The sequence below is a fragment of the Athene noctua genome, chromosome 22, assembly GCF_965140245.1.
Source record: "Athene noctua chromosome 22, bAthNoc1.hap1.1, whole genome shotgun sequence".
NCBI classification, from domain to species: Eukaryota; Metazoa; Chordata; class Aves; order Strigiformes; family Strigidae; genus Athene; species Athene noctua.
In genome coordinates, this window is record NC_134058.1 from 785,327 (window position 1) to 809,120 (window position 23,794).

Sequence of the window (23,794 nt, forward strand, 5' to 3'; positions counted from 1 at the left end):
TCAGGGGACCCAGACCTGTTCAATACCCCCAACAGCAAGACCCAGCCCCGGGGACACGCAACTCTGCTGCCACCCAGCTCAGCGCCCATGAGAAACCACTTCCACAGAAGGAATGGGTTCAGCCCTCGACTAAAACCTGTCCGGGAGCAACAGGAACCCCCCTCCTCCTCTCCAGCTGCCCATCGGCAGCAACCCTGGTGCAGAACGAGCCCGAGGCGATGCTCAAGCCTCATCGGAGTCACAGGGAACATCGGCAATGCCCTTGGAGAAGTTTGGTTCAAGTTCGCAGGTAACTGTCAGGTCCAGCAAGGAAGACTTCTTCCCGGGGCAACTTCCAAAAATTCAGGAAAAATAATCCAGAATGTGGAATTCCATCAGAAAAGGACAGAAAGGATATGGAAACAAGAGACTGCATACATGGCTATGCGCAATACCAGTAGTTTCTACCTTTTTTTTTTAAACTGCAGGTTCATTGTAATAAAGAAATGGAGCTGAATAGTTAGTGGATGAGTAGAAATGTGTATCTGGACAATTCTAAAAAATCGCTAGCATTTACGAAGGGCAGTTTACAAAAAGAACTGGAGGACTTTGGTCTGAACTCTGCTGTCGTTCCCACCCACGTCACGTCAAAGCAACCCAACCGAGCCCCAGCTCAGGGTCTGACAGGACCCTCCCATGAATCGTAGAGTGCAGCCACCCGGGAGCCCTCTGCAAGCTTCGCCTTGGCATGGTCTGCGTGGGCAAGCCCGGGCTTGGAGCAGGACACGTGTCAAAGAACAGAAGCAAACCGTGGCGAGACACCGGGCAGGTTGGGAGGACCCAGCCCGCCGCTGCCATCCCCCCCTCCTGCCTGGCCCTGCCAGCCGCGCCGGTTTGGAAGGGGACGGCACGGCATGGCACGGCACGGCATGGCACGGCAGGGCAGCACCCGGCTCCATGGAAAGACTTGAACCGGGGCCTTGTGGGCAGGCTGGCGTGCTCACCCCCACCCACCGAAACACCCACCCCAGCAGGAGCTGGAGGGGCGATGGGAAGCGTTTCTAGAGCAACACACCAGACCAGAGCCAGCAGAACCGTAACTTCCCTGGCAAACTGTTGGGTAAAATTCCCTTTTGAACGCCATTAAATGATCCCCATGGTTGTGGACAGGGGGCCGCCTCCTCTCCCGCCACAGCAGGGCCAGCCAGGGCCATCAGAGCCGAGGAAGAGGCTCCCTGGAGCTCACTGGCCACGGCCGGCATCAGGAGGCAATGGGCTCGTTCCTCTCTTGTTTCTCACAAAGGGCTGAGCAAGCTTTGATCTTGTGGCCAATTTAAAAGTCATTTTCCAAAAAAACTCCCACATCCCACTCCTGGATTTTGTCTCATGCCAAGAGAGGCCCATCCTTTGAAAGTCCACTCCCAAACCCATCCCCAGCCAGCCCCGAGGCACACACCCAGTACAGCGGGGACCACAGCTCTGCAAAACAAAGGGCAAACACCAGCTTTCGGCCTTTTTCCTGTGTACCGCGACACCGTATCGGGCTACCAAACTGGAAATACCCTTCACCACCGCCTCGAGCTGCTGCGGGCTGTCGGGAGCCGGGGGACCCGCCTGTGGGGAGCTCCCTGCCCGCCCCGCAGCCCTGCTCCTGGGAACACGGCGCACGAGCACCGGCTCGGCCACGGGGTCTGTGGGGAGCGGGACCCGCCGAGCACCCCCCGAGCCCCGCAGCAGCCTGGCCCCAGCGTTACCCTCCTCCGGCCTCCCACCGCAGGAATGCACTTTGTGAATTCGGCTCAGAGCATCCTCCCAGCTCCAATCCCAGTTTCTGTTCCCCTCTCCTTGCAGACCCGCCTCCGGAGCGCTGCACCATCCCCGCCGGGGCTGGAGGAGCCACGGGGCTGCACAGCCGCGCTCCGGCTGGTTTTGGGGAAGCCTCAGCCCGCCCCCCGCCACGCGCCTCTGCGGCCACGGCGCCACCGCTGGAAAAGCATTTCCAAAAAGAACCGAAACTATATATATATATATATGTATACATACATATATATGTTTATACATACACACACACACGTATATATATGTATATATGTCTACCTATATATACACATATAGGTTTGAAAGGCAAGCTGCCAAAGTAGAAAACATCGGCTCACCTAGTTTGTATTATGCGTGTTAAAGAAACGAGACTTTTAGCCCATGACATCTTCTTTAAAAATGAGTATTTAAGATCTTCAAAAATTGCTACAGTACAAAAAGTGTTTGTGTGTGTATATATATATTTTCTCTCTACATATATCGCAGGTATGTATGCGTATGGACCGGAATGAATGACCCCACCAGAAGAGACGCCCCATTCGTCCTCCACAACGTTTTTAGGCGTTATCGACTCGGCTTCGGCTTCTTGCAAAGTCTTTGCATCGGTACATGGCACATAATGGTATTATTGGCACAGGTTCAGAGTCACAGTCCACGTCCAGGCTCCAGGCGCTCAGTCCTTCCCTCTCAGTCCCTCGCCGGTTCCTCTTCCTCCACGGGATTCTTTGCTCGCACATTTGTCCTTCTCCAAAAAACGCGCTCTTTGCGAAACGCAGTTACCTATAGGCGTGTTCATTTTTATAAAAATATATTTGGCCCATAGAACGCTGCTCTTTGAGTCTCCTACTGGTAAACAGAAATGGTAGGTACAGGTAACCCATTATTTTTTTATATTTTTTACAGGTTCACCAATGGAATCCTGTTAAGGACAAGAAGAAAAACAAAGATTAAATCACGACAGGGAAACGCATCACGACTCGCCTCGCTCCATCGATGCCCCCCAGGAGCCCGGAGGCTTCCCCCTCCTCCCGGCCGCGGCCCAGCGGGGCTCAGGGGAGCAAACGGGCAAGCGTCCCGGGGGGGAGCGGGGTACGGAGGAAGCGGGATGTCAGCGACCTCCCCCTCCCCAGCTGCCAGTCTGCGTTCGGGACGGGGACCACCAGTTCTGCCTCCCCGGGGCAGCCCCAGCCCTGCCCAGCTCCTCCGCAGCCTTGTCCCAGGGGCAGCTCCTGCCCGGGGCCGCAGGCTCTGGGATGGGGACGCTTTGGCAAGCAGCAGCAGCGGCTGCGAGGCTTCGGTGTGCCTTACTGCACACTTTTACCTCCTCGGGGCCTTTTCCAAAGCGCGATTTATTTCTGAGCGTCCTTGCGTTCTGGAGCTTTTCATACTTGGGCTAAGAGCAGCGAGTGCTCTGGCAGATGAGAAGACGATGATGAGTACTAACAAGATTTTCTAAAGTTAAATGCCCTAAAGAAATCAATAGAGAATTGGTTAAGCATCAGAACCAGAGATCCTATTGAAGTTCTTCTTAAGCTATTTATTCGCTGACTTCTGAAAGATCTCTCCCTGCGTAATCTTTAAACCTCTCTGCGAAGACAATCGCTCCCCCTCATTAGCGTGCGGCCGCTCGCGTTACGGGTGCGTGTGCCTCCCTGCGCGGTGACACGGGCTGTCACGCAGCCGAGGGCCCCGAGACAGCCAGAGCCGCCGGGGCACGGGCTCTGTGCAGCCCCAGGCCCGCAGAGGTGCTGCCCCAAGACACCCCAAGCTGCGCTGCGGCCCCTGACTAGCTGCTTATTGGCAGTGAGACACGCGACACACTTTTTGTTCCAGGGTTCCTTCTTCAGCGTTATTTTGAAGCAAGATGCCCCATAGACACCATCTCCAAGAACAACGCTGAAGCCTTAATTAGCGAGACAGATTTTACAGAGTCCTTAATCTCCTGCACCGGGGCTGTGTTGGGACTGCTGTTCCTCCTCCGAAGACAAGGCTGGATTTTTTATGATGACTCATTATCTGTTAATGTTAATACAAACCATTTGCTGTTGTTAGGCAGAACGGAGCCATCACAGCAGCTGCTCGCCGTGTTCAAAGCACAGAATTACCATACAATACTGTAAATTTTAACTGCCTCCTGCAAAATCTGGGGTCAGCTCAATGTTACCACACCAGTACGGTTCTCAGGTCTCAAATCGCCACTTCCCTAACAGCGATGCCGAACATTTACATAGTTCTGGATGAATACTACTTAATGCATGCATTGCGGGATGTAAAATTTATATTGTATTCCAAATAGCCTCTTTGTGCAAAGTAGGTCAGCGCTTGATCAACCTTACAGATTTTTGTATAATCTCATTCCATGGGGTTTTTCAGTCAAAGAGAGGGGGATTAAGGGCAAGAATAATGCAAAATCTCAAACTGCATTTCAGAAAGCCCCAAAGCCAGTAGGAGATCAAACCAAAACAGCCACAGTTTGCTGTGGTGCCCGGCCAAAGCCACGAAGAGTCTTCAGCAAAATTCACCTTTTGGTTTGCAGTTGCTCCTGCCCCTGGCCCCTTGGCGCTGCGTCTCCTCTGGCATCTGCCCTGACGGGGGGGCATAGATAATTTTACTTCTTATACCCCTGTGTGGATAATTCCTCAGCGAGGTGCCTGGCGTGGACAGCTGACGGCTGTATCTCCACCTAAAGCAGCCCTGGGCCGCGCTGCTGCTGCCGGCCAGGTCCTCCGCTCGCGGGAAGAGCTGCGGGGCTGCCTCAGCCTCCACCCCCAGCCAGCGCTCCGGAGGCAAGTTGCCGGAAAGCTCCGGCAGCCGCTCGCCACCAGCACCAGCACCCGCTCCTGGGAGCGGTGGCGGCACAGGACCCCTCCCCACCGCTCCCCCGTTGGCACGGGATGAATCTGACCCCGGGAAATCACTTCCAACATCTGCCTGACGTGTAGCCAGATGAGCTGCACCAGGTTTCCTGACAACCTCAGCGCTGCCGGCAGCTCTCCAGGCTGGACACGGCGCCGTTCCCACCATCTGCTCCCCGCCACCGCCCCGCCCAGCGCTGCCATCGGCGCCGGCAGATGCCAGACGGCAGCTCGGCGCTCGGTACCTGCGCGGCGCTGATGGGCTGTGATACGGAAAGTTTACACTAAGCTCCAGCTCAGCCTCCCGGCGCTCATCTCATGGAACAGTCTCCATGCCCTGTCCTGCCATCCCTGTCCCTGGCCACATCATCTGTCTTGCGCCTCCGGTAGCACGAATTTGCTATTAGACAGCTAAGAGCTCCGCAGTGCCATCAATTAAAACTTGCCAAGTGCTTTGAGCCTTTCCAAGGCGGGAGGTTTCCAGCGCACACACCTGTGCAGCATCTGACCCCTCCCGGTGTGTGGCCATGAGCCTGCAGAGCCTCCACTCGCCCTGGCTGGGGGGTGCCCCCCTCATGCCCTTCTCTGTCCTCTGCACGTGCCGAGAGAAAGGGGCTGGGAAGAGAAAGAACAGAACTCTTTGGCTGGGAAGCTCCGTGTGCTCCAGAGCATCCTTCTGCCTCCGCCGAGATGCAGCGCGTCAGCATGAGCTCAAGGCACCGTCAGACCACGCCGCTGCTCCTGCCAAAGCCAGCCAGGAAAACAGCCACCCCTCCAGGAGAGGCGCCACCCGAAGCAGCTGCGCCTCCTTTTGCACCGGCTTCTCCTCTAGAACTGGGAGCTGGAAAGGCATCCTCAGTCCCCCCGCTCCTCCGGCGCTCAGCGGCATCTGCCCGGTGACAGCACGAGGCAACCGTGATGACAGGGGACAACCTACCAGGGAGCTATCGCGGTACCACCAGCCACGCCATCTGCTCTCGGGAAGGTTTTACCTTACACCGTGACATCTGAAACCTGAAATATTCATTCTGCCTGTGGGACATCCCAGCCGCATTCATGCAGAACGCGGTTTGCACGGGGCTGTGATGCGTCTTTCGACCGCGGGCTCGTGGGGAGCTCTGGGGAGCAGCGATGACCACCGTGGGCTGGGGGCAGCCGTGCAGCTCCGCCGGGCACAGCAAAGCCCACGGGGAACACGTACACGCCGCAACCCCGGCAGCTCCTCGCTCCACCAACCCGGTGGAAGATGTAGGCAAACGTGCACGGGAAATAGTACGGCACGGAAAAAATATTGAGCGACCTTTGTGGAACTTCCAAAGGATTTGGATTGACCCCATTTTGGGACGAGGGCAAGTTCTCCCGTTATCTGTGCCGTGGTGACATTCTCCACATTCCTCCCCCTGTACCGCAGGGATCCGTGGCAATCACCCGGGTTTTACCGTGACGTACCACTTACGCATGTGTATTCCAGAAATAGCCTGGTGCCAATACACGCATGCACGTGTACACACGCAGAGAACACTTTATGCATTAATCTCTTTTTGTTAACATTAATGAAACCAAACATCAGCTTCCAGAACTGTATAAATAATTGAAACACTATTAGGGAGCTAATGCTCCAGGTACAACTCAGATAGATTTTTCCAGAGCGCGTCAATACATGTTTTATGGATTCCATGAAAACAGGTCAATGAGAATTTCAAGGATTTAATAAGGCATAATGGACCGGCTTTGGACTATTTAAAGAAATCTACGGAGACGACCAGGGTGTGGTCTTTGGCACAGAGTTCAGAGGACCTCGGGCAGGAGCAGCAGGAATAGCATCAGCTTCCCACAGCGGGCAGCAGCAGCTCGGGGCTGCTCATTCTCCTTCCCTCTCCTTCAGGCCCCAACGCTGCTGATAGCATCCAAGTATGACTGGCTTGGGTTTTGTGCGGGTTTTTTGTTTTTTTTTAAAAAAAACATTTCAAGCCAATGGACAGACATCACAAACTCCAAAGCTCACGGTGGAAAAGGCACAGGGGGTTACTGCTCTGCGCTTCAACACCCGCCCCCAGCCAGGTACCTTCGCACTTTGTCCCCCCCAGACAGCGGCCACAACAAAAGAGTCAGTGAAATCATGAGGGAACGTTGCTCGATGGGGAGCGAGAACCTTTAAATCCACTGGCAAAGCCCCTCCAGCCAGGGGGGGCTCTTGGGGGGCAGAGCGGCCCCGGCCCAGCAGCGGGGTTGTGCCAGCTGGATCCTGCGGGCGAAGGTGCTGGGGGGCCGACGGCTGAAGCCTGACTTTGCTTTCTGCTCTCTGCTTTCCCCTCTCTGCCCTCGGCCCACCTCACCTGGCCTGCCCAGACACAGCCAGCTCCAAGCACAGCCGAGACCATTAACTTTTTATTCCCTTCCATTCTAATCTAATTACATTTCTGTGTTCAATAGCTGAGCATAATGTTAAACAGGCTATTCCGAGCAAGCTGCAGTCAGGGAAGGCTGGAAATTTCATTTACACTGAATATATGATTCATTACAGCAGGGACTTGGGACAGACCAATTAATTCACCTGAGCGCGCGGCTCGAACGGGCACCGCTGCCCCACGGTGAGCTGGCACGCAGTGAACCCTCATTGCTTTTCCTGACACTGCTGTCGGCCGTGCCACCCTCAAAAGCGATGCAAGGAGGTGAAAACGGCTCAAGCTAACAATAAAAAAAGAAAAATAATCCCCAAACAACCTACTGTTGCAACCTGTACAACATCGTTGTACCCCTCTGGTTGCGGCAGGACCCGAGGCGTGAGCCTGGCTGCTGGCGACTGCGCGCAAAGCTCCAGGCTCGGCCTCCCACACAGCAAGGAGGGGCGTGGGAGCAGGAGGAGGAGGAGGAGGAGGAAGAGGAGGACCCAGCACCCTCGCAGTGGGAGCATGGAATTGTTTATGACAGCAAACATCATCAAACGAGCTTTTGGGTACCGATGGAGCATGCGTGTCGGATGCGTGGGTCTTGGAACGAGACGGGCTGTCCATCATGCAACAAGAGGTTAATTACAGATCAGGCCATCGCACAGCACGGAAATTGCTATCGCTTGTCGAGGTTTTAGAGGTGGGCTGGAACCACAAGATGAGGCTGAAGTTCAAGGCCGCCCCAGGGAGCCTTTGCTCTCAAGTCCACATCCATCCCTGTCCCTGTCTTTTCGCTCGGGCCTGTCTGTAATTCACCTCCGTGGAAAAGCCGTTTTGGCAGCCAACGTCCCATCCACGGCGGGAGCCCGTGGCCAGCCATCCCTCCTGGGTGAGCCACCCTGCTCGGGTCCAACGTCCCAAAAGAAGCCCTAGCGGGAGGGTGGTACCAGGCAGGGGACAGCGGGCACGGCGGGGGGGGACACGGGATGGACGCGGGGGGAGTGTGGTACGTACCAGGAAACAGCCCGATGGCGTCTGCCCTGCCCCCAGAAGTCAAACAGGCTTCGGCCAGTCAGCAGGAGATTTCAAACCATTTCTCAGACACAAAGGCCACGGGAATAAGATGCCGGTCAGAAGAAGAGGGTCTGCAGCGAGCAGAAAAAGGGGCTTGCACGTGCTGGTAACGTAAAACACAAGGAGCAAGCCGAGGTGGCCTGCTGCAAAAATCAGCTTTTTTTTAGAGGCAAAAAACCCAACACCTCTAAAGTTATGCTTTGAATGGGCTCATTGGCCTTGGAAAGCAGGGAGGTGCAAAGCAGGGAGAGGAGAAGAAAAAGACAGACTGCAATAGCCAATGGTTTTACCCCTGTGCACGAGCAGCTCAAGGCAGCCAATTGCCCTGGGGACAGGTGGCCCCAAGCGGCAGCATCTCCCGGCTGCCCCCTCCCCGTCCCCGCGGTCCCGCAGGGCTCTGCCGTGCCCATCGCCCGCACGGCGCCCGCCAGCCCCCCTGGGAACACCCCAAGGCCAAGAGGGTCCCAGAAAGCATCGCCTGAGCCCAGAAAAGCAACAACCCCCTTCCAGCCAGAACCAGGGCACCCCGGCATCGCTGGGCTGGGCTGCGCATCACGATCGACGGACGCGTACGTTCCACGAAATGGTTTGAAAATCCCTGCCAATTCTCTTGCCTCCTGAGATCTGAGGAAACCCTGAAGAATGTGAACTAGCAAAACCCCATGCGCACACAGAAGATGATGGTTAAAAAGCTGCCTGCTAAGCTGTTGGCCTCCAGGCTTCCGTCCCTCATGCAGGTAGACATCAGCCGCGGGCGGCAGGCGCCGCGGTCCAGCCAGGCTGCGGGGACCTACTTGCTCATTTTCTCCCTCAAAACTCCTCCTGATTTCTCCTCTGGCTTTGCTGGGGAACGCGCATTTACCGCGTGGCGAGACCACACCAGCGCCCAGTGAAAGGGCTCTAGGAGCCAGCCCAGGGCGTGGGGAGGGGTCGCTCCCCTCTTCTTCCCCCCGTGCAGGCGAGGGCCCGCGGGCGAGGGCTCGCATCTTTCACACCGCGCTGCCGGCTGCTCTGAAGCCCCTTGTTAATGCGTCACTATTTCACGCCAGACAAACAGTTCATTTGGCTCTTGCCACCCGCTCCTCCATTAATCACCCCGGCTCGTTCGCAACCCAGCAGCTTTTGATGCCACTTAGGAGACAGCACGGATGCTGGGAGATGGATCCAGCAGCATTTTACGTGCTGGAGGCAGCAGCCGGGCACCGAAAAACGTGTGGTGCCGAATGCTGCCAGGGCTGGCTGAGCCGGGGGGGATGGCTGGCTGGCGCAGCGAGGACGGGGGCTGCTGAGCCGTGAGGATGGGATGAGGGGTCCAGCAGCTGTGCCCACGCTGGGCTACGGGGCAGGTGAGCATCGTGGCCTGGAGAGCCGCAGCAAGGCAGCTCTGCCACATGTGCCCAGGACCGGAGCAGGACAGCGCTCCCTGACCCGCCTCACCTGTTTCCATTGAAGGTTGTTTTATAATCCCCGGGCGAGCGCAACGCCTCCTCCGCGTAGACGGGCACGGAGGTCCGGACGCACTCGTGGGAGCACTGCAGCGTCTCGTTGTAGGCGGTGAAGATGTCGAGGGTGCTGGGCACGCGGGCGGGGGCGAAGTCGGTCAGGTTCTGGCAGCTCTCCTCTTGCTGGTCCAGCTTGCGCTGGTGGCTGTTGCGCCGCGGGCGTCCGCTCTGCGCGCAGCTGGGGCGAGAAGAGGGACACGAGGCACGGCGCGTCGCTGATGCTCCGCGGGGAACGCGCCTCCTCGGCCCTTAATTACACGCTGCTCAGCATTTAGACTAGAATTCAGGCACTTTGGAAAGATCAGCCTCAGTCAAGCAGTCATTTGGCTTGCCTTTTTTATAAGGATCAAATTTAAATTTTAGACACAAGCTTTTTACCACCAGAGGAATCACTTAGCAAGTCATACGGTTATACCTGCAGGAAATGTAAGTCCTTTTTTAAGTGAAAAGATGCAGGAGAGAAGAGGGAAGGGAAACCCTTTCCATTTGGGAGGCACCGAAAGGTTTTAACTTATCAGGATAAATGAGCTCAGAATCTGGTCTGAGGCAGCGGATGCTCCCCCCGGCCCGAGGAGGGCTGGCGGGGCAGCCCTGCTCCCCGGTGACCCCCCCAGCTCCAGAGGCTCCACCGGGATCTCGTGGTCAACACTTCTGCTTGGGTAGGAATGAACCAAGCAGGAACCTGCCCTCGAGCAGGCGGGTCCTGGTTAAGGGTCTAGACGCTGATTTAATGGGGATGTCACTTTTCTCCCACAGCGCCTATCGCAATGCCGGAGTTTCAGAAGATCCCAACTCTGAGGGCAGCGGGAGCTGGGGATGCTGGTGTTGCCCGCGCTGCCCGCGCTGCCGAGCTGTGGGCCCGGAGCACGGGGTGGCACCAGCCAGGGCGGCATTAGCTCCACACCGGCTGACACGACCGAGTGAGACGGCCACTAAACTACCCGCCAGCTCCCCCACGGCAGGTTTGCAGAGCGACGACAAGAAGGACCCCGGCGCGGCCATCGCTCACCGTCCCGCCCGAGGGGGATGGCGACAGCCGAGGGACGGGGGGTGAGACCGTGTCCCGTTTGGGGCCAGAGACTAAACGTGATGGGGGTCAGCCCTGGCGCGGAGCGTGCGGCCGGCCCTCTCCCGGGGTCAGCCCAGCTCGTGGTGTGAAACACCAGAGTGGTTTGGCAAATGTTAGAGCTGAGCAAACTCATCGGGGTGCCGCTTTTCTGCTTGTGACTGCTGACGGAGCTCACCTGCAGGTATCCTCCAGTGATTTCCCAATTTCACTTATTGTAAACAATTTCTATTCTACTCTAATCACTGTATTTATTTTTTTTTCCCTTTCTGGCTTCAGTATTAGGTTACCCAAGCTGTTCTGCCAAGCTGTGGTCGGCCGGATCAATACGTACTGCTTACGACACTATTAGAGAAAAATCCCAGAAGTGTTTTATAAAGTGCTTTTCCTGCTCTTTCATCGAAACACTGCTACAACTAGGGGAGTTTAGTGAAGTAAATCCCGTCAGATACAGAAGCGAGCATCACCAGCTGCACTCGCAACGCCTCCCTGGGCCCGCTCCCAGCAAAGCCAACTGGTCTGTGGGGCGAGGAGCTGGGCGCTTGGGGCCAGCCACCAGCTTCGTGACAGCTCTGCCAGGATGAAGGAGCCTCCGCAGCCCCACAAATAGGTTTTTCTCTAACCCTGGGGAGCGAATTGTTGTGCAGCAGCGCCTGGGGAGAGCTGGGGACGGCAGAGCAGGCAGGAGGAGATGCCGGAGGAGAGAACCGCCGGCGCCGAGCTCCAGCCGTAGCCCTACGCCAGCAAGGCTGACCTCAAAGTAGGCCAGTTTCCCTGGGAAAATAGGTAAAGCCGCAAGTGCCTGAAGCGAACAGCTAACCTATTTCACCATACGCCCAGCCATGCTGAGAGAATAAACGGGAGCAAATTAGGCTGGAGGAACACACGAGCGCTCCGGGGGACGGGGCACACTTCAAAGCAGCGGCATCCGAAGGGCTCAGAAGGTGCCCTTGAGTCCCTGGAGTCGTAGGGAAAGGTCAGAAAACGCAACTGTGGCTTGTGCAGCCAGGCTGGTGTGTTAAGGAGCAGCGGCAAAAGTGGGGGGGAGATGGCACCCAGCACAGGGCAGGTCCTGGCACCTTTGCGGGGACACGGCTCTGACGTCGCTGGTGGCATCACGTTGCAGCGACTCAGTCCCTGGTTACACGCTGGTCCCCAAAGTCACCCCCGGTGCGGTGAGGGGTGGGGGAACCACCACAGGGGCACAGATGAACCCCGGCTCCCCCACCTCCTCCGGAGGTTTCAGTATAAAAAAACCTCAAACATTTTCTCCCGCAATGCCATCCTGGTGGATCCCACCCAGCTGGAAAGGCATCCCCTGTCCCACCTGTCCCTGCGCCACCCCCCCACGCCAAAGAGACCCAGGAGGGACCTTACCAATTTTTTAAGACAAGAGTTGTGATCAGAGCAGCTATGACCATGATGAGGGACACGGTAATAGTGATTATCTGATGAACTGCCAGACCTGTGGAGAAAAGAAACGAGAGAGAGTGGGGATGGGAGCCAAGGGGGATCCCCGGCCGCGGCGAGCAAAGCCCCCACCGCACACAGACCCCCCTCCGCTGCCGCCTCCCCCAGCCCCTCCCCGGCGCGGGGCCGTACGCAGCCCCCGGCAGCGGCGACGCAATCCTCTCCCCTGCCTTACATAAAATAATCTTTAAGCCAGGCTTCTCATTTCCTATCCTCTCAAGTATGTTCCTTGTCAGCCTGAATTAGGCATGAAGAACGGAAGAGATGTGAAGACGTATCCCCTCCGGGACGGAAAGGGAAACTTGAGCGCAGCCTTGCAGTGGGTGCAGGATTAACCAGAGATAATAATTACCGCACTAACTGCTGCTCACTTAGAAGGTCGGATGGGCTCATTTTCTCCTAATTCACCTTACACAGGGTATAATTTTGGGTCGTGTATCATTCCTAATGAGCAGTTTGGAAACAAAAGCATCTCAATGTACAGTATGTTTGTGATTTTGTGCTGCTTTACAGTTGCAATTTCGTAATGAAATGATTTTCCTGGCTGCAGCCCAAGGATGTGCTATTTTTCACAAACAGATGTTGCAGCTCCTGATGGATGGTATTTTTAATAAATAAGTGTTAGCATGACAGGAAAACAAGCAGTTTTATATATATATATACACACATACACATGCGCGTCTGTGCAATACACGCGTGCCGGGGGCAAGGCAACGGCTGCTCCCCGCCGGCTGCCCCCAGGCAAGGACGGGTTCTGCGCAGGGGCCGCGGCTCGGCCGCAGCCGGGGATGCCCAGGGGGATGCCCACGGGGCCGCTGCGGCTGCAGACCCAGGAGGGAGGTGGGCAGGCCCTGCCAGCCTGCCCGGCCAAGGGTCTCGGCAGTGAATCGCCGCAGTAGCTCTCCCAGCGCCGGGAGCCCTACACATGCTCGTCCCTTCCCCAAAAAAGCGGCGTGTGCCTGGCGTGTCCCCTCCTCGGAGGGTGGAAAACTCTCCCGGGAGGGACAGGTCAGGAGCGCTGCTGCTCTCCACGGCGACTTTGAGCAGAGCATCCCCACGCTGCCCTGGGAATGTACCCGGGGCTCTCCCACACTCCCCAGCAGAGGATTTGGGGTCACACCGTGGCCTCCCTGCTTCTGGCACCCCGCACCCTGCTCTCGCATCAGGCTGGTGCGAGACTGAGCAGCAGCCCAAGCACCAGGCTGGGTAATTAGGCCAGATGAGATTTATCAGTGGTATTTTAAACTGTGGATTACGCTTGAGCTCCACTGCCTTCTCTCAAAGGACGGAAGTTTTGACTCCCTTGAAATTTGCTCTCTCGTCTCCCCCTTCTCATCCCCGCACCCCGGGGGTTTCGGTCCCTGCCCACGCTGCCAACACTCATCAAAGGGGAAAAGCTGCTCGAGTTTCACCCAACTCCCAGGGCAAAGCTGCCACCTCCCAGGGCGTTCAGGGGCTCGACGCCTCCCCAGCCCACACACCTCCAAAACCCACTAATCCCCCAGAAACACGATCGAAAACACGCCTGGCCTGGGGAAGAGCAGGAGAAAAGCTGCGCAAAATCTGCGGACTTTGCCACCAGGATGTGTCCTGGGCGTAAATCAAAACACTCAGAAACGTGAATCTTGACATTTTAATATAATAAACCCAAGGTCACGTTCAGCAAGTCTGATTCACCAAAACACCACCAAGTGCCAGAGCGATCGCTCGCAGGGAGCTGGCGTGGCAGGGAGGGAGCTGCTTGGGAAGGCCGGGTGCAGAGGCTTGGCACCCGCCCCGGCGACCAGAAAGCTCCCGCAGAGCAAAGCTCTCAGCACCACAGTGAAAGCAGCGGGCTTTCGGGAAGGAAGCATGAACCCGGCGTTGTCCAGCGCTCATCCCGCTTTGCCAGCTGATACGCTGTGGGGGAGATCTGGGAGAAGAGCCGGAGGGAAGAGCTGGGATCCCGACTGGTTTTACGGACAGGATGTGGTCTGGAGTGGGAGATGTCAGCCACGCCACGGAGATCGCTGGGAAGGAGTTTTCTAGAGGCACGACCGAGGAGAAATGACTTCCCGCAGGCCAACACTTTCAAAACGGCAGCTCTTGATCCTGGCACAGCCCTAGTGCTGGGCTGGCTGAAGGCAAGAGCCCACCGAAACTCAGGGAGGTGCAGAAAGCTGCAAAACCCGGGTGCTTTGGGGTTCCTCCCTGCTCCCCGGGCTGCAAGCCGCACGCTCCCTCCCTGAGGAGCCTTAGGACAGACAGACGGATGGCTGCTCGCCAGCCCCCGCGCCCTGGCGAAGCCGAGCACAGCGGGATGGGATGCGTCAGGGTTATTTTTCTCCCTCGACTCAAGCACCTATTTTGCAAATGACCCATTTCCTCCATTTACTCCCAATTACACTTCAATTGGTTCAAACACACTGTGACAAGGCTCCTCCAGAGAACGGCTGGCGAGAGCAGCTGCCAGAACAAAGAGCGGGTCAGGGGGAGCGAACGCGCGGGCTGGGGACGCTGGTGGCAGAGGATGGCGAGGACCCATCACCCAGCTCCTCCGCACCAGCTCCAGCTCCGGAGGGGTCTGACGCCGAGGAGCAGCCGCTGGGCTTCGCACCCTCGAGGAGGAGACCCGGCGCGGCCTCGCAGGACCCGTCTGCAGCTCTGCAGGTTGGGGGGCTCCGAACCAACGGCCAACACCCACGGGGACACCCGGGGCCGGCACTATTGCTCGGGAGCTGCCGAGCCCGGAGCTGCGCAGGCTGCCGGAGTCGTCTCTTCCCCACTGCCAAATTATTTGCTCCTCTGCTGCTCTGCCTCTGGCTTTTGTTTCCCGAGGGGATTCACAGGGAAAACGCCGGCAGGGCTTCCCACCTCCTCCCGGCATCCCACGGGCCGAAGGCGAGGCGCAGATGAAAGACTCCTGGCCCCGCGCTCGGGGTCCCCGGAGGATGGTTGCGACGGGAGCCGTGTCCCGACGGAGCCGAGGAGCAGCCGGCAGCTCCCAGCTCGCGCGTGCCGGGTCAGGAGAGACGCCCACCCCGGCAGCAGCCCGGCCGCAGCCTTCGCGGCAATCTTGGAGCAGCTCCCAGTGGGACACTGCTGAAAAAGATAAAAGGAAAGGCTCTAAAAATAAAATAAAAACAGCCCAGTGCCTGATTCCTTTGAAAACAGAAGCAGCATCGGAAATGAGACCTTCTGCAAAGATGGGAGCCGAGGCAGAGGCGGCAGGGACACGGGAGAACCTAACGATGCAATTAATCCTTGTGCTTACATAATGGGAAACGCGCAGGCAGAACAGATTGCAGGTGGCTGAGCACTGGGAAGGATGGCAGCTCTTTGGAGCAGGACACATGGATTTTAAGAAGGGCTGGATAATTTTAGACTCCATCACATACATAAGTCGCCATATGTACCAGCACAGAAGAAAGTTCCTTTGCATCGCATATTAATTCTGCACCAGAGCCCAGGGGGATTTCAAGGGACGGGGATGTTTTTCCCAACAGCGTTAACCACGGCAGGGATGGAAGGAGGGAAAGGGACCTGATGGGTAACTGGGATGACTCCCTATCGCGATGCCCACTGCAATAAAGACCAGTAGGTCTTTAGTCTTTGCAAATACATCAAATCCTTTCCTCTAGGCCTTCAAAGAAACGTCTGGAACTGTACGGAGCAAAATCAAACAGAAACATCCAGCCTGCAAAAGCAGGAGTTAATGGACGGGGCATCCTGGGAGAGGGGAACATCCCGTGAGGGACACTCTCCACCTGGGGGTGAGGAGAGATGAAAGGGAGAGACGACGGCGAAGAGCAAAGCATTATTTTTAAACACGGCCCTAGGAGCCCAATCCATCTGGAGGAAAGGGACCTGGAGGATAAAATCAATAGCTCATAAAGCAAAATTACCCTCCTCCTCCAGTGCAGGAAATCCTCCTGGCACGCACGTAACTCACAGCGAAAGCCTGCGCCCCCAGAACGCAGGGCCGCAGGAAAGAACCTGCAAGCGGGAATCAGGGCGCCTCGGTTTTGTTTGCCCATCTCCGTGGCAAACGTTTCCGACAGCAGAGCTCCAATCCCAGCGAGTTACAACACCCGGCAGTCACTTAATTACGGGTTGATAAGCAGCGCCGAGCCGAGCCGCAGGAAGGGCAGAGCCTGGCGGGAGATGGGGAGGGACGCCCGGCGAGCCGCTGCCCTGTCCCGCACCGCCGCGGCAGCTCCAAACGCCTCCTCTCAGCGAGGGGACTGCGAGCGGTTCCCTCTTACAAGGCTTTTACTAGGCAATTTGACGCAGTGACCATTTAACTCGGGGGTAATTACAGGAGAAGTATTTAATGGAATTGAAAGTGTGTCCAAACCCCTGCGCTTCTGCTAGTGCAGCAGAATTTAATGTGTCGCCTGCCAGGAGGGAAAGCTCTTCAAAGGCGCTCTTTGAACCCTTGGAAATGCTGGAATATTGCTGGGTTTTTCCACTCCTGCGCTGTCCGAGCGCACTCTGCTCTCACCGGGGACTTCTCGTCCCCTCCGGCAGTGGGAGACCCCCACGGGCAGCGGCCGTGCATCGCCTGCAAAATGCACAAGTCCAAACTCCCCAAGTCCGGGGAAAAACCCAATCTTCTCAAAGCACGCAAATGGCCCGGCCCTTTTTTAATATGTTATTCTAAAGACCATATATTTGCCATCGAGATGAAAGTGCTGAGTTCTGGCCTTTCTGGCCACCTTTTGAAATGGCTCCCAGACAGCTCTGCATCAACAGAATTAATTCCATGAGAAAATCCATTCGAGACTAATGTCTTGCTACTGCAGAAGTGCGCAATGGCAACGAACAGGAGATATAAGCTCTTAATTAAAAACAAAGAGAACCTCTATCCCCCAAGGCCTTTATTTCAACAGCTCTGGTTAGGAAGACCGTATTTTTCATTTTCCCAATAAAAACAGCTACGAGCCGCAACTCTTTGAAGACCCTTGTCAAGGCCTCTAAGCTGCATAAAATTAAAAAAGGGAAGACCAGCTCTGTTTCATTTTGCAGATTACAATCTCGAGTTACCATTAGTGGTAGGAAAACAACAGATGCTCTGAGTACCTGCTACGCCCCAGCCAGGAGGGCTGTGACCAAGCACCCAAGCCCCTTCCCGCACACGTGCCGCAAAGGTTGTTTCCTTGTTCCTTTCTCCCCGCTCTGCCTCAGACTTCCCACATCTCCCCGTTTGAGCTGAAATGCCGAAAGAGGGTAAATCTCCTCAATAAGCCAGGGCCGGGTCTGCTGGAGGGAGGGTTGAGGTGCAGAGGCAAGCCCTGGCCTGCAGCAGGATTTCCACGGGCACCGTCAGGCCCTAACGACTCTCCCGCTCGCTCCTCGACCAAAGCATCGCGCCAAACCGTGGAGAGGCCATCCCAAATGGGCCCCAGTAACAAAGAAAAAGAAACTGGCTCCTGGGAGCAGCTGAAGTGCTTGTCGAGAGGGAAAGGGAATCAGCGCCATGGCAATTGTTCCCGGCCAAAACAACCTTCTAAGTAATTTCCACAGTGAGCATCACAGCCCATGCAGAAACCAGCAACCGCCGCTGCCGCCGCGTGCCCCGTGCTCAGCTCGGACGGTGCCGGGCAGCCGGTCGCGCCGCGTCCCCCAGCCCGAGGCCCACGCCAGCCCTGCCTGCCAGAGCCGTACCAGCGGAGGATTCCTCTTGGGCGGCTCAGCAACCGTCCACGGCGCCTGGCCCGGCGCCCTGCCGGCATCCCAGCAGGCAAAACGCAACTGGAAGAGCCGTGCGAGCCCGGAACGGGGAAGGGCCGAGCTGACGGGCTCCGCAGCAGCTGAGCAGCGGGTGCCACATCGCCGGGCAGAGGAGCGGCAACGTCAGCAACCACCGGAGAGGATCCACTGCTCAAACCCAGTCAGGGGAGCCTGGCAGTTGGCTGGCTGCCCGCTTCGGGCATCATCCCCCGCTGCCTCCAGGCGCAGGGATGGTGACGCCGGCGGCTGCCCGAGGAGGGGCTCTCTCTGAAGCGAGGTCTTCTTGCGGGGCTCAGCATCCCGTCCTCATCCCTGCCACGAGCCTCCTTCCTCTGGTCTCGCACACCCTGGGCACGGGGATGCCTCTGCCTCCTCCCGGCTGGGCTCCAGAGGCATTACAGCTTCCCCAGCCATCAGAAAATGCATCTGATCCCTGAAAGCCTCATCCAGCCCATAAAGCTGCTTTTGGACAGAAAAATTCAATCAGGAGCGTTGTGTGGCCGCTCTGCAGCAGTCACAGCCACCAACGGCCTTTCCCAGGGGGGATCAGTCAGACTTTGTCGTAACACCAACCCTGCTGCTGTTTAATAGCTTGTAAGAAAAGTAATTTACAAAAACCATGAGGGTCAGATACAAGGGAAGAGATATGGCAGGAGTCTTCTGGGAAAACCCTGTTCCGGTGCAAAGCTGGTTCATCCACCGTGCCAGGAACCACCTTGGGTCCGCTCCTCTTAACACCCCTCCTGCCTTTTGGCAGTTTGAGCAGGCAAAGCCCCTTGTTTTTCCACCTGGCAAATCAGGGCGACTCGCTCCAAAACCCAGCCCAGCGAGCATTAGTCATCCTGAAGTGAAAATGCAGCTCTTCAGCGTTAAAAAAAAAAAAAACAAACCACCACACCAAGGTTCCTGGAAACCTCTTGGTATTTTGGGTTGGACTGATGAAAGGAGGAGAATATCCTGCTGCTGCTGCCGCTGCTGTGAAATATTCTTGCCAAGAACAAAGATCCTAGAGGCTTATGTTAAAGACACTGGGACTTATCTTCTCAGGTGTTACAGCAAATATCACCAAGCAATAAATACTTCTGAGAGCAGCAGAGGAGAGTTTCTGGCTCATTTAGCCACACGTGGGTGAAGGCACACACACACACACACGCACGACATCTGCTAATCCCGGGGAGCAGAGAGTCCCTTCTCCCTCGCCAGAGAGAGCTCAGCTCATGGCCACGCTCGGTTCCTGCTTCAGCCAGCATCCTCCAGCCCGGAGGGGAACTGCAGCGGATGCCCGGCCTTACGCAGGATCCCTCGGGAACCTCCTGGGAAAGGCGACCGGCGGGTGTCGGCCCCGGAGGTGCCGTCCAGCCCCCTCGCCTCCCCTCCGGCCGCCGCCTGCCCACGCCTTCGCATTGCGGATCAAAGAGGCGGCTCCATCCCAACCGCCCAGGGTCTTCTTTTAAACACATTTTATCTTTAATTAATTCCTTTGAAGCCTGTCGCATCCGCTATCTCCTTGCATCCAGTGCCCCCTCTCCTGCACCCTCTTTTTGAAGGCAGGGTCAGCTCCCGACAGGGAAGCAAATATCTCTATTATTATTTATTCCCAATACGCTCCTGGCCAGCAGCGGGGAGGGAGCAGAGGGCAGGCTGGGGCACGCCACGAGCTGGGCTCCGGCTGCCGGCACGGCGGGTGCCCACACCAGCACCCACACAGCCCCTCACCCCCACCTAGGGGCACCCCCGGCCCCCAGACCCGGCCCCCAGCTCTGCCCTGGCCCTGGGGCGGGGATGCCCCTCAGCCCCAGCTCCTCCACGAGCACGCCGCTCGCAGACCACGATGCCAAACTCGTTGCGTACCAGCAATCCAACCACCATTAAGAGCAGCAGACGGCACATAAAGTCTTCTGTCTTATAAAGCACTTAAAGGTTTAATTAAAGACGGCTTTATTCTAATAATACTGAAAGGACAGCCTCAGACAACCCAGCGAGCGCAATTCAAGCCTTCACTGACAGCCTCTGATTCATTCTTCTCTTTTCTTCTTTTTTTTTTTGGCTGAGCCCGCAGTACAGGAGGATGCTCTGCCTCGGTGACGGAGCCCAGCCCGCGCAGAGAGCACCAGCGCGGCCGCCCCGTCGAAAGCTCCGTACGGCCCCTGCCTCCTGCAGCACGCTGGAATTTTAATTATTTCTCTCTTTCTGTGTTCTGCCATAAAACGATTCTGACAGTCCCCAAAAAAGGAAGCACAGTTTTGAAAAGCATAAGCATAAACTCCGCCTGGGTGAACATATTGCGTCCCCATCTGAGTGCCACCAGCGCTCCGCCAGGCGCGCCGGGGTGGCACCGGGACAACGGCACCGGGGCTGGGGGTCACCTCGAGCAGCTCACGGCTTCTTTCTTTTCGGACACTGCAAGTCATCCCTCTCCTGCCTTTTCTCCTACCTACAACCAGAATATTTGCGATTCCAGGGGAATTTTTTTGAGCTTGTTTTTGCTGCTAGTGAGTCACGGAGAGATGTTGTTTCTGTTTTTTTTTTTCTCTCGCTTCTCCAGCGAGGAGGAGCAGGACGAGCAGAAGATCTAACCGAGCAGGACAGCTTCACCTGCTCCTCTAGGCGAGTGCTGCTGCCTTCACTGAGGTGCCCCCTCCCCGCATGAGCCCCAAGGGCCCCCCCGATCCCCCCAACATCACCAAGCACCCGGGAGCAAGGGCAGGGTGCAGGGGGGACACGCAGAGATGCAGCACCCTTGGCAGCACCCGCTCCGACAGGACCGTGGGGCCCCTCAGCTGCGGTGGCTCTGTTGGCTCCTGGGGTGGCCCCAAATCCCTCAGGTGCTGCAAGTGGGGCCCCCCCGACCCCCCCGGCTGCTGCCGGAGAGACCTGAAAGACCACAAGCTGCGAGAGCAACATCCCTCCCCGTGAGAGCAACATCCCTCCTCGCCCGCTCGCCCGCCTCGGGCTCCTATCACACCGTGCGGCGCCTTGCAGGACGGGGATTTGCGATGCTCGCTGAGGCAAATAAAAAGTACAGATGAGTTACCTAATCCTAATTTGTAGCCATATGTTTTTCCCAGCAGAGAACAAACACTTCCAGCCGCTAAAGCTTATATAACAGAGAGGAGCAGGGCTTGAAAAATGCACAGCCTCGCACAGGCGCGTCGCCAGAAGAACTGGCAGCAGCACGGCCGGTGCTTCGAGACGGTGGCGTTGGCCACTGGCTCCCAAAACAGTCGCCACGAGGTGTGAGGGGCTCGGTGCTCCCCACTGGGAGCCCGCCAGGGCCCTCCTGGGCGCTCAGCCCCGGCGGCGGGAGGAAAAGCAGACCCAGAGCTCGCGCGCTTTTCTATTTGGGGTGGACAGGCTGAGCTTAAAAAGGTCCTTCAGCCCCAGGATGGAGTTTATCGTATTCACCATGCGGCAAAAAATAAGTTAATTAGCAAAAAGTCTGATGGCAGAAAAAGCCTCTAATGAGAGCTAAGAGGCGGCAGATTAAAGCAGCCGGCGGCCCCTGGGGACACGGAGGCTTGGGGCTGCCGGTCTGCGGGCCAGGGAGGGCAGCGGCAGCGCTGGCAGGTGGGCAGGCTGTGCGGGCAGGCAGTACAGGCAGGCCGTGCGGGCAGGCACACAGCAGCACGACCGGCTCGTCCTCGCCTAAACGAGGCCACCGACTCCAAAACGCTGCACGTGCTGCGACCAGAGCCGGCAACGAGCCCCCCGGACCCTGCGTGCCCGCAGCGGACGATGCCGCTGAGGCCGGAGGCGCCGACCAGAGCCGGTCCGGGGAGATGAGGCTGAGGGTCTCGTCACGCGTGTCACGCAGCGAGCAGCTCACGCCAGCAGTCGTTATCGACGCTCCCTCGCTAATTTATCCAGCCGATTCCAGCATTTTTTTAAAAGGTGTGTAGGCTGGGAGTTTTTTCGCTGCTATAAATAACTCCTCTAAGTCAGGAACAACACTATGGTTCACTTGTCTCTTTCTGCCAAGCAGGGCAGGCTAGATAAATTAATTGGGATTAAGATTCGGCCATAAAATTCTTTTTTGATTTGACTAGAAAATCACTGTGAGCTAAAAGCAGTCGATGCACAGTGAATAAATTCTGTAAACTACACAACGGTATCCCACAGTTTAATACTGGCAATAACAAATATAATTTGAAATAAATGGGAAGCAGCTTTCCCATCCATGTCCACGCAGCAGACAGCGCCGAGGGAACGCGTCGCCGTGCCCGGGCGCCGTGCTGAACACGATGACGGGAGATGGGCTGCGGATGGATTCGGCTGATGGGGAAAACACAGCAAGCTCCTGGAAAACACTTCGGCTAAAAGCCATGAATCAGGGCTGCTGCTTCCCTCCCGAGTGCTCTTGTTTAACATCACACACTTATTTCTGTCCTGGGCAGCGCGGCCACCATGGAACTCGTGTCACAGCGACCCCTCCGCCCCAGGACCTCCCAGTCCTCCCAGTTTACCCGCCACAGCCCCTGGCAGACCCTACCTGTGCTGTCTCCCAGCCCGCGGGGCGGGCGAGCATCCTTGCCCCCGCTGCTGTGGCCGGCGGCCGGCTCGGCGGTGCTGGTGCGGCCGGGGCTGCCGCGGGGCACGTCCCCGCCGGGCGCAGGAGCCGGGGTGCTGGGGGGTGCGCGGGGCGGCGTGGCGGCGGCGGTGGCAGCGGCGGTGGTGGTGGTGGTGGTTGTGGTGGTGGTGGTGGTGGTGGCGGCAGTGGTGAAGGCGCCGGGCAGCGTGCTGCTCTCCAGGGAGTCCTCCTCGCCCGTGGGACCCCAGATGATGACCTCAGGCATCATCGTGGTCTGCCCGTCCCGGGGGGCGAAGCCGCGGCCGCGCAGTTGCCGCCGACCCCTCCGGGAGCGGTGCCGGTGCGGGGGGTGGCCAGCGGGCAGCGGGGCCGGCGCGGGGGGCGGCCGGCGGGAGCGGGGTCTCTGCGGGGGGGACGCAGGGGTGCAGGTCCAGGGGGGGCCGGGGCGTCGCAGCTCCTCGCCGCTCCCCGTGCCCCACAGCGAGCCGCGGGACAGTCTGTGCCGGATCGGCGGCCGCGGCGAGAGCCTCTCCCCGGCGCCGCTGGCTGGCGGCTGGCAGCTGGCAAGGTCCATGGCTAGGTGGAACATGGCTATTAAAATCCAAGCATGGCTTCCGAGCGGGCAACCTGACCTGCGGACAGACAGCAACTGTTAGGAAGGCAGGGGAGCCACCCCGCGCTCCCCCCGGGCGCGGTGCACCCCGGCTTCCCCCACCCAGCCACCCAAAACAGCCCCCGGCAGCGCGGGAAAGCGGCGCCATCGGCCTCCCCCCGCTCCCCAGCCCGCGGCCCCTGAAATGGCATCGCAGGGCACCCCCACCCCCCCCAAACCCACCCCCAGGAACAAGGCGGATCGAGGGCCCCCATCCAAAACCGCGGCTTTGCCACTTCTCAGCCGGTCTGTGAGCGCCGTGAGCGACTCAGGATGGGTTTTACCGCGAAGGCCCTGAGGAACCGGCCAGCGCCTGCGTTGCCCAAACTCGGCCCTTTTAGATGAATTATCTGGAGCAGACGGCACAGGCGGAGCGCCAGCAGCTGCCGTATGGGCGAGCCCGGCCCAAGGCAGGGTACAAGGAGCTCGCGGAGGGCCGCGGCATTAACCCCTCAGCGAGCTGAAGCAAAGCGGACGTGGCCTCTGGCGTGGGCACGTGTGACCCGTCCCAGCGGTCGCCCGCGCCACAGCAGGGGACGGCGCCCGGCGCCCAAAGCGGCCCCGGGATGCGCTGCCTCGGCGAAGCCCCTGCCCCAGCAGGAAGGACGAGCAGCCCCTCTCGCTGCTCGCTCTTTCACAGCGGAGCTGGAAGTCACGCCGAACTGTTGGCAGGCTCGGTATTTACAATTTTGCTTTGATGTAACGTGCCACCATCGTGTCATGTCGCGTCACATCAAAGCCCTTCCCT

The 23,794-nt window shown here is 57.8% G+C and overlaps 1 protein-coding gene across 2 annotated transcripts in view; it reads right to left on the bottom strand.

Moving 5' to 3' along the window:
* Window positions 1-454: 454 nt before the first annotated feature.
* AJAP1 (adherens junctions associated protein 1) overlaps window positions 455-23,794 on the bottom strand; it is a 40,136-nt gene continuing 16,796 nt past the window's right edge. Inside the window, exons 2-7 of one of the 2 annotated variants that reach the window (XM_074924582.1) lie at window positions 22,356-23,026; window positions 12,062-12,149; window positions 9,554-9,796; window positions 8,057-8,187; window positions 3,119-3,264; window positions 455-2,716 (exon numbers count right to left, since the gene is read on the bottom strand). In XM_074924582.1, coding sequence (XP_074780683.1) covers window positions 8,115-8,187; window positions 9,554-9,796; window positions 12,062-12,149; window positions 22,356-23,026 — 1,075 coding nt within the window. In that variant the 3' untranslated portion in view covers window positions 455-2,716; window positions 3,119-3,264; window positions 8,057-8,114. The remainder of the gene's footprint in view (window positions 2,717-3,118; window positions 3,265-8,056; window positions 8,188-9,553; window positions 9,797-12,061; window positions 12,150-22,355; window positions 23,027-23,794) is intronic. The other variant, XM_074924581.1, reaches the window with a different exon arrangement.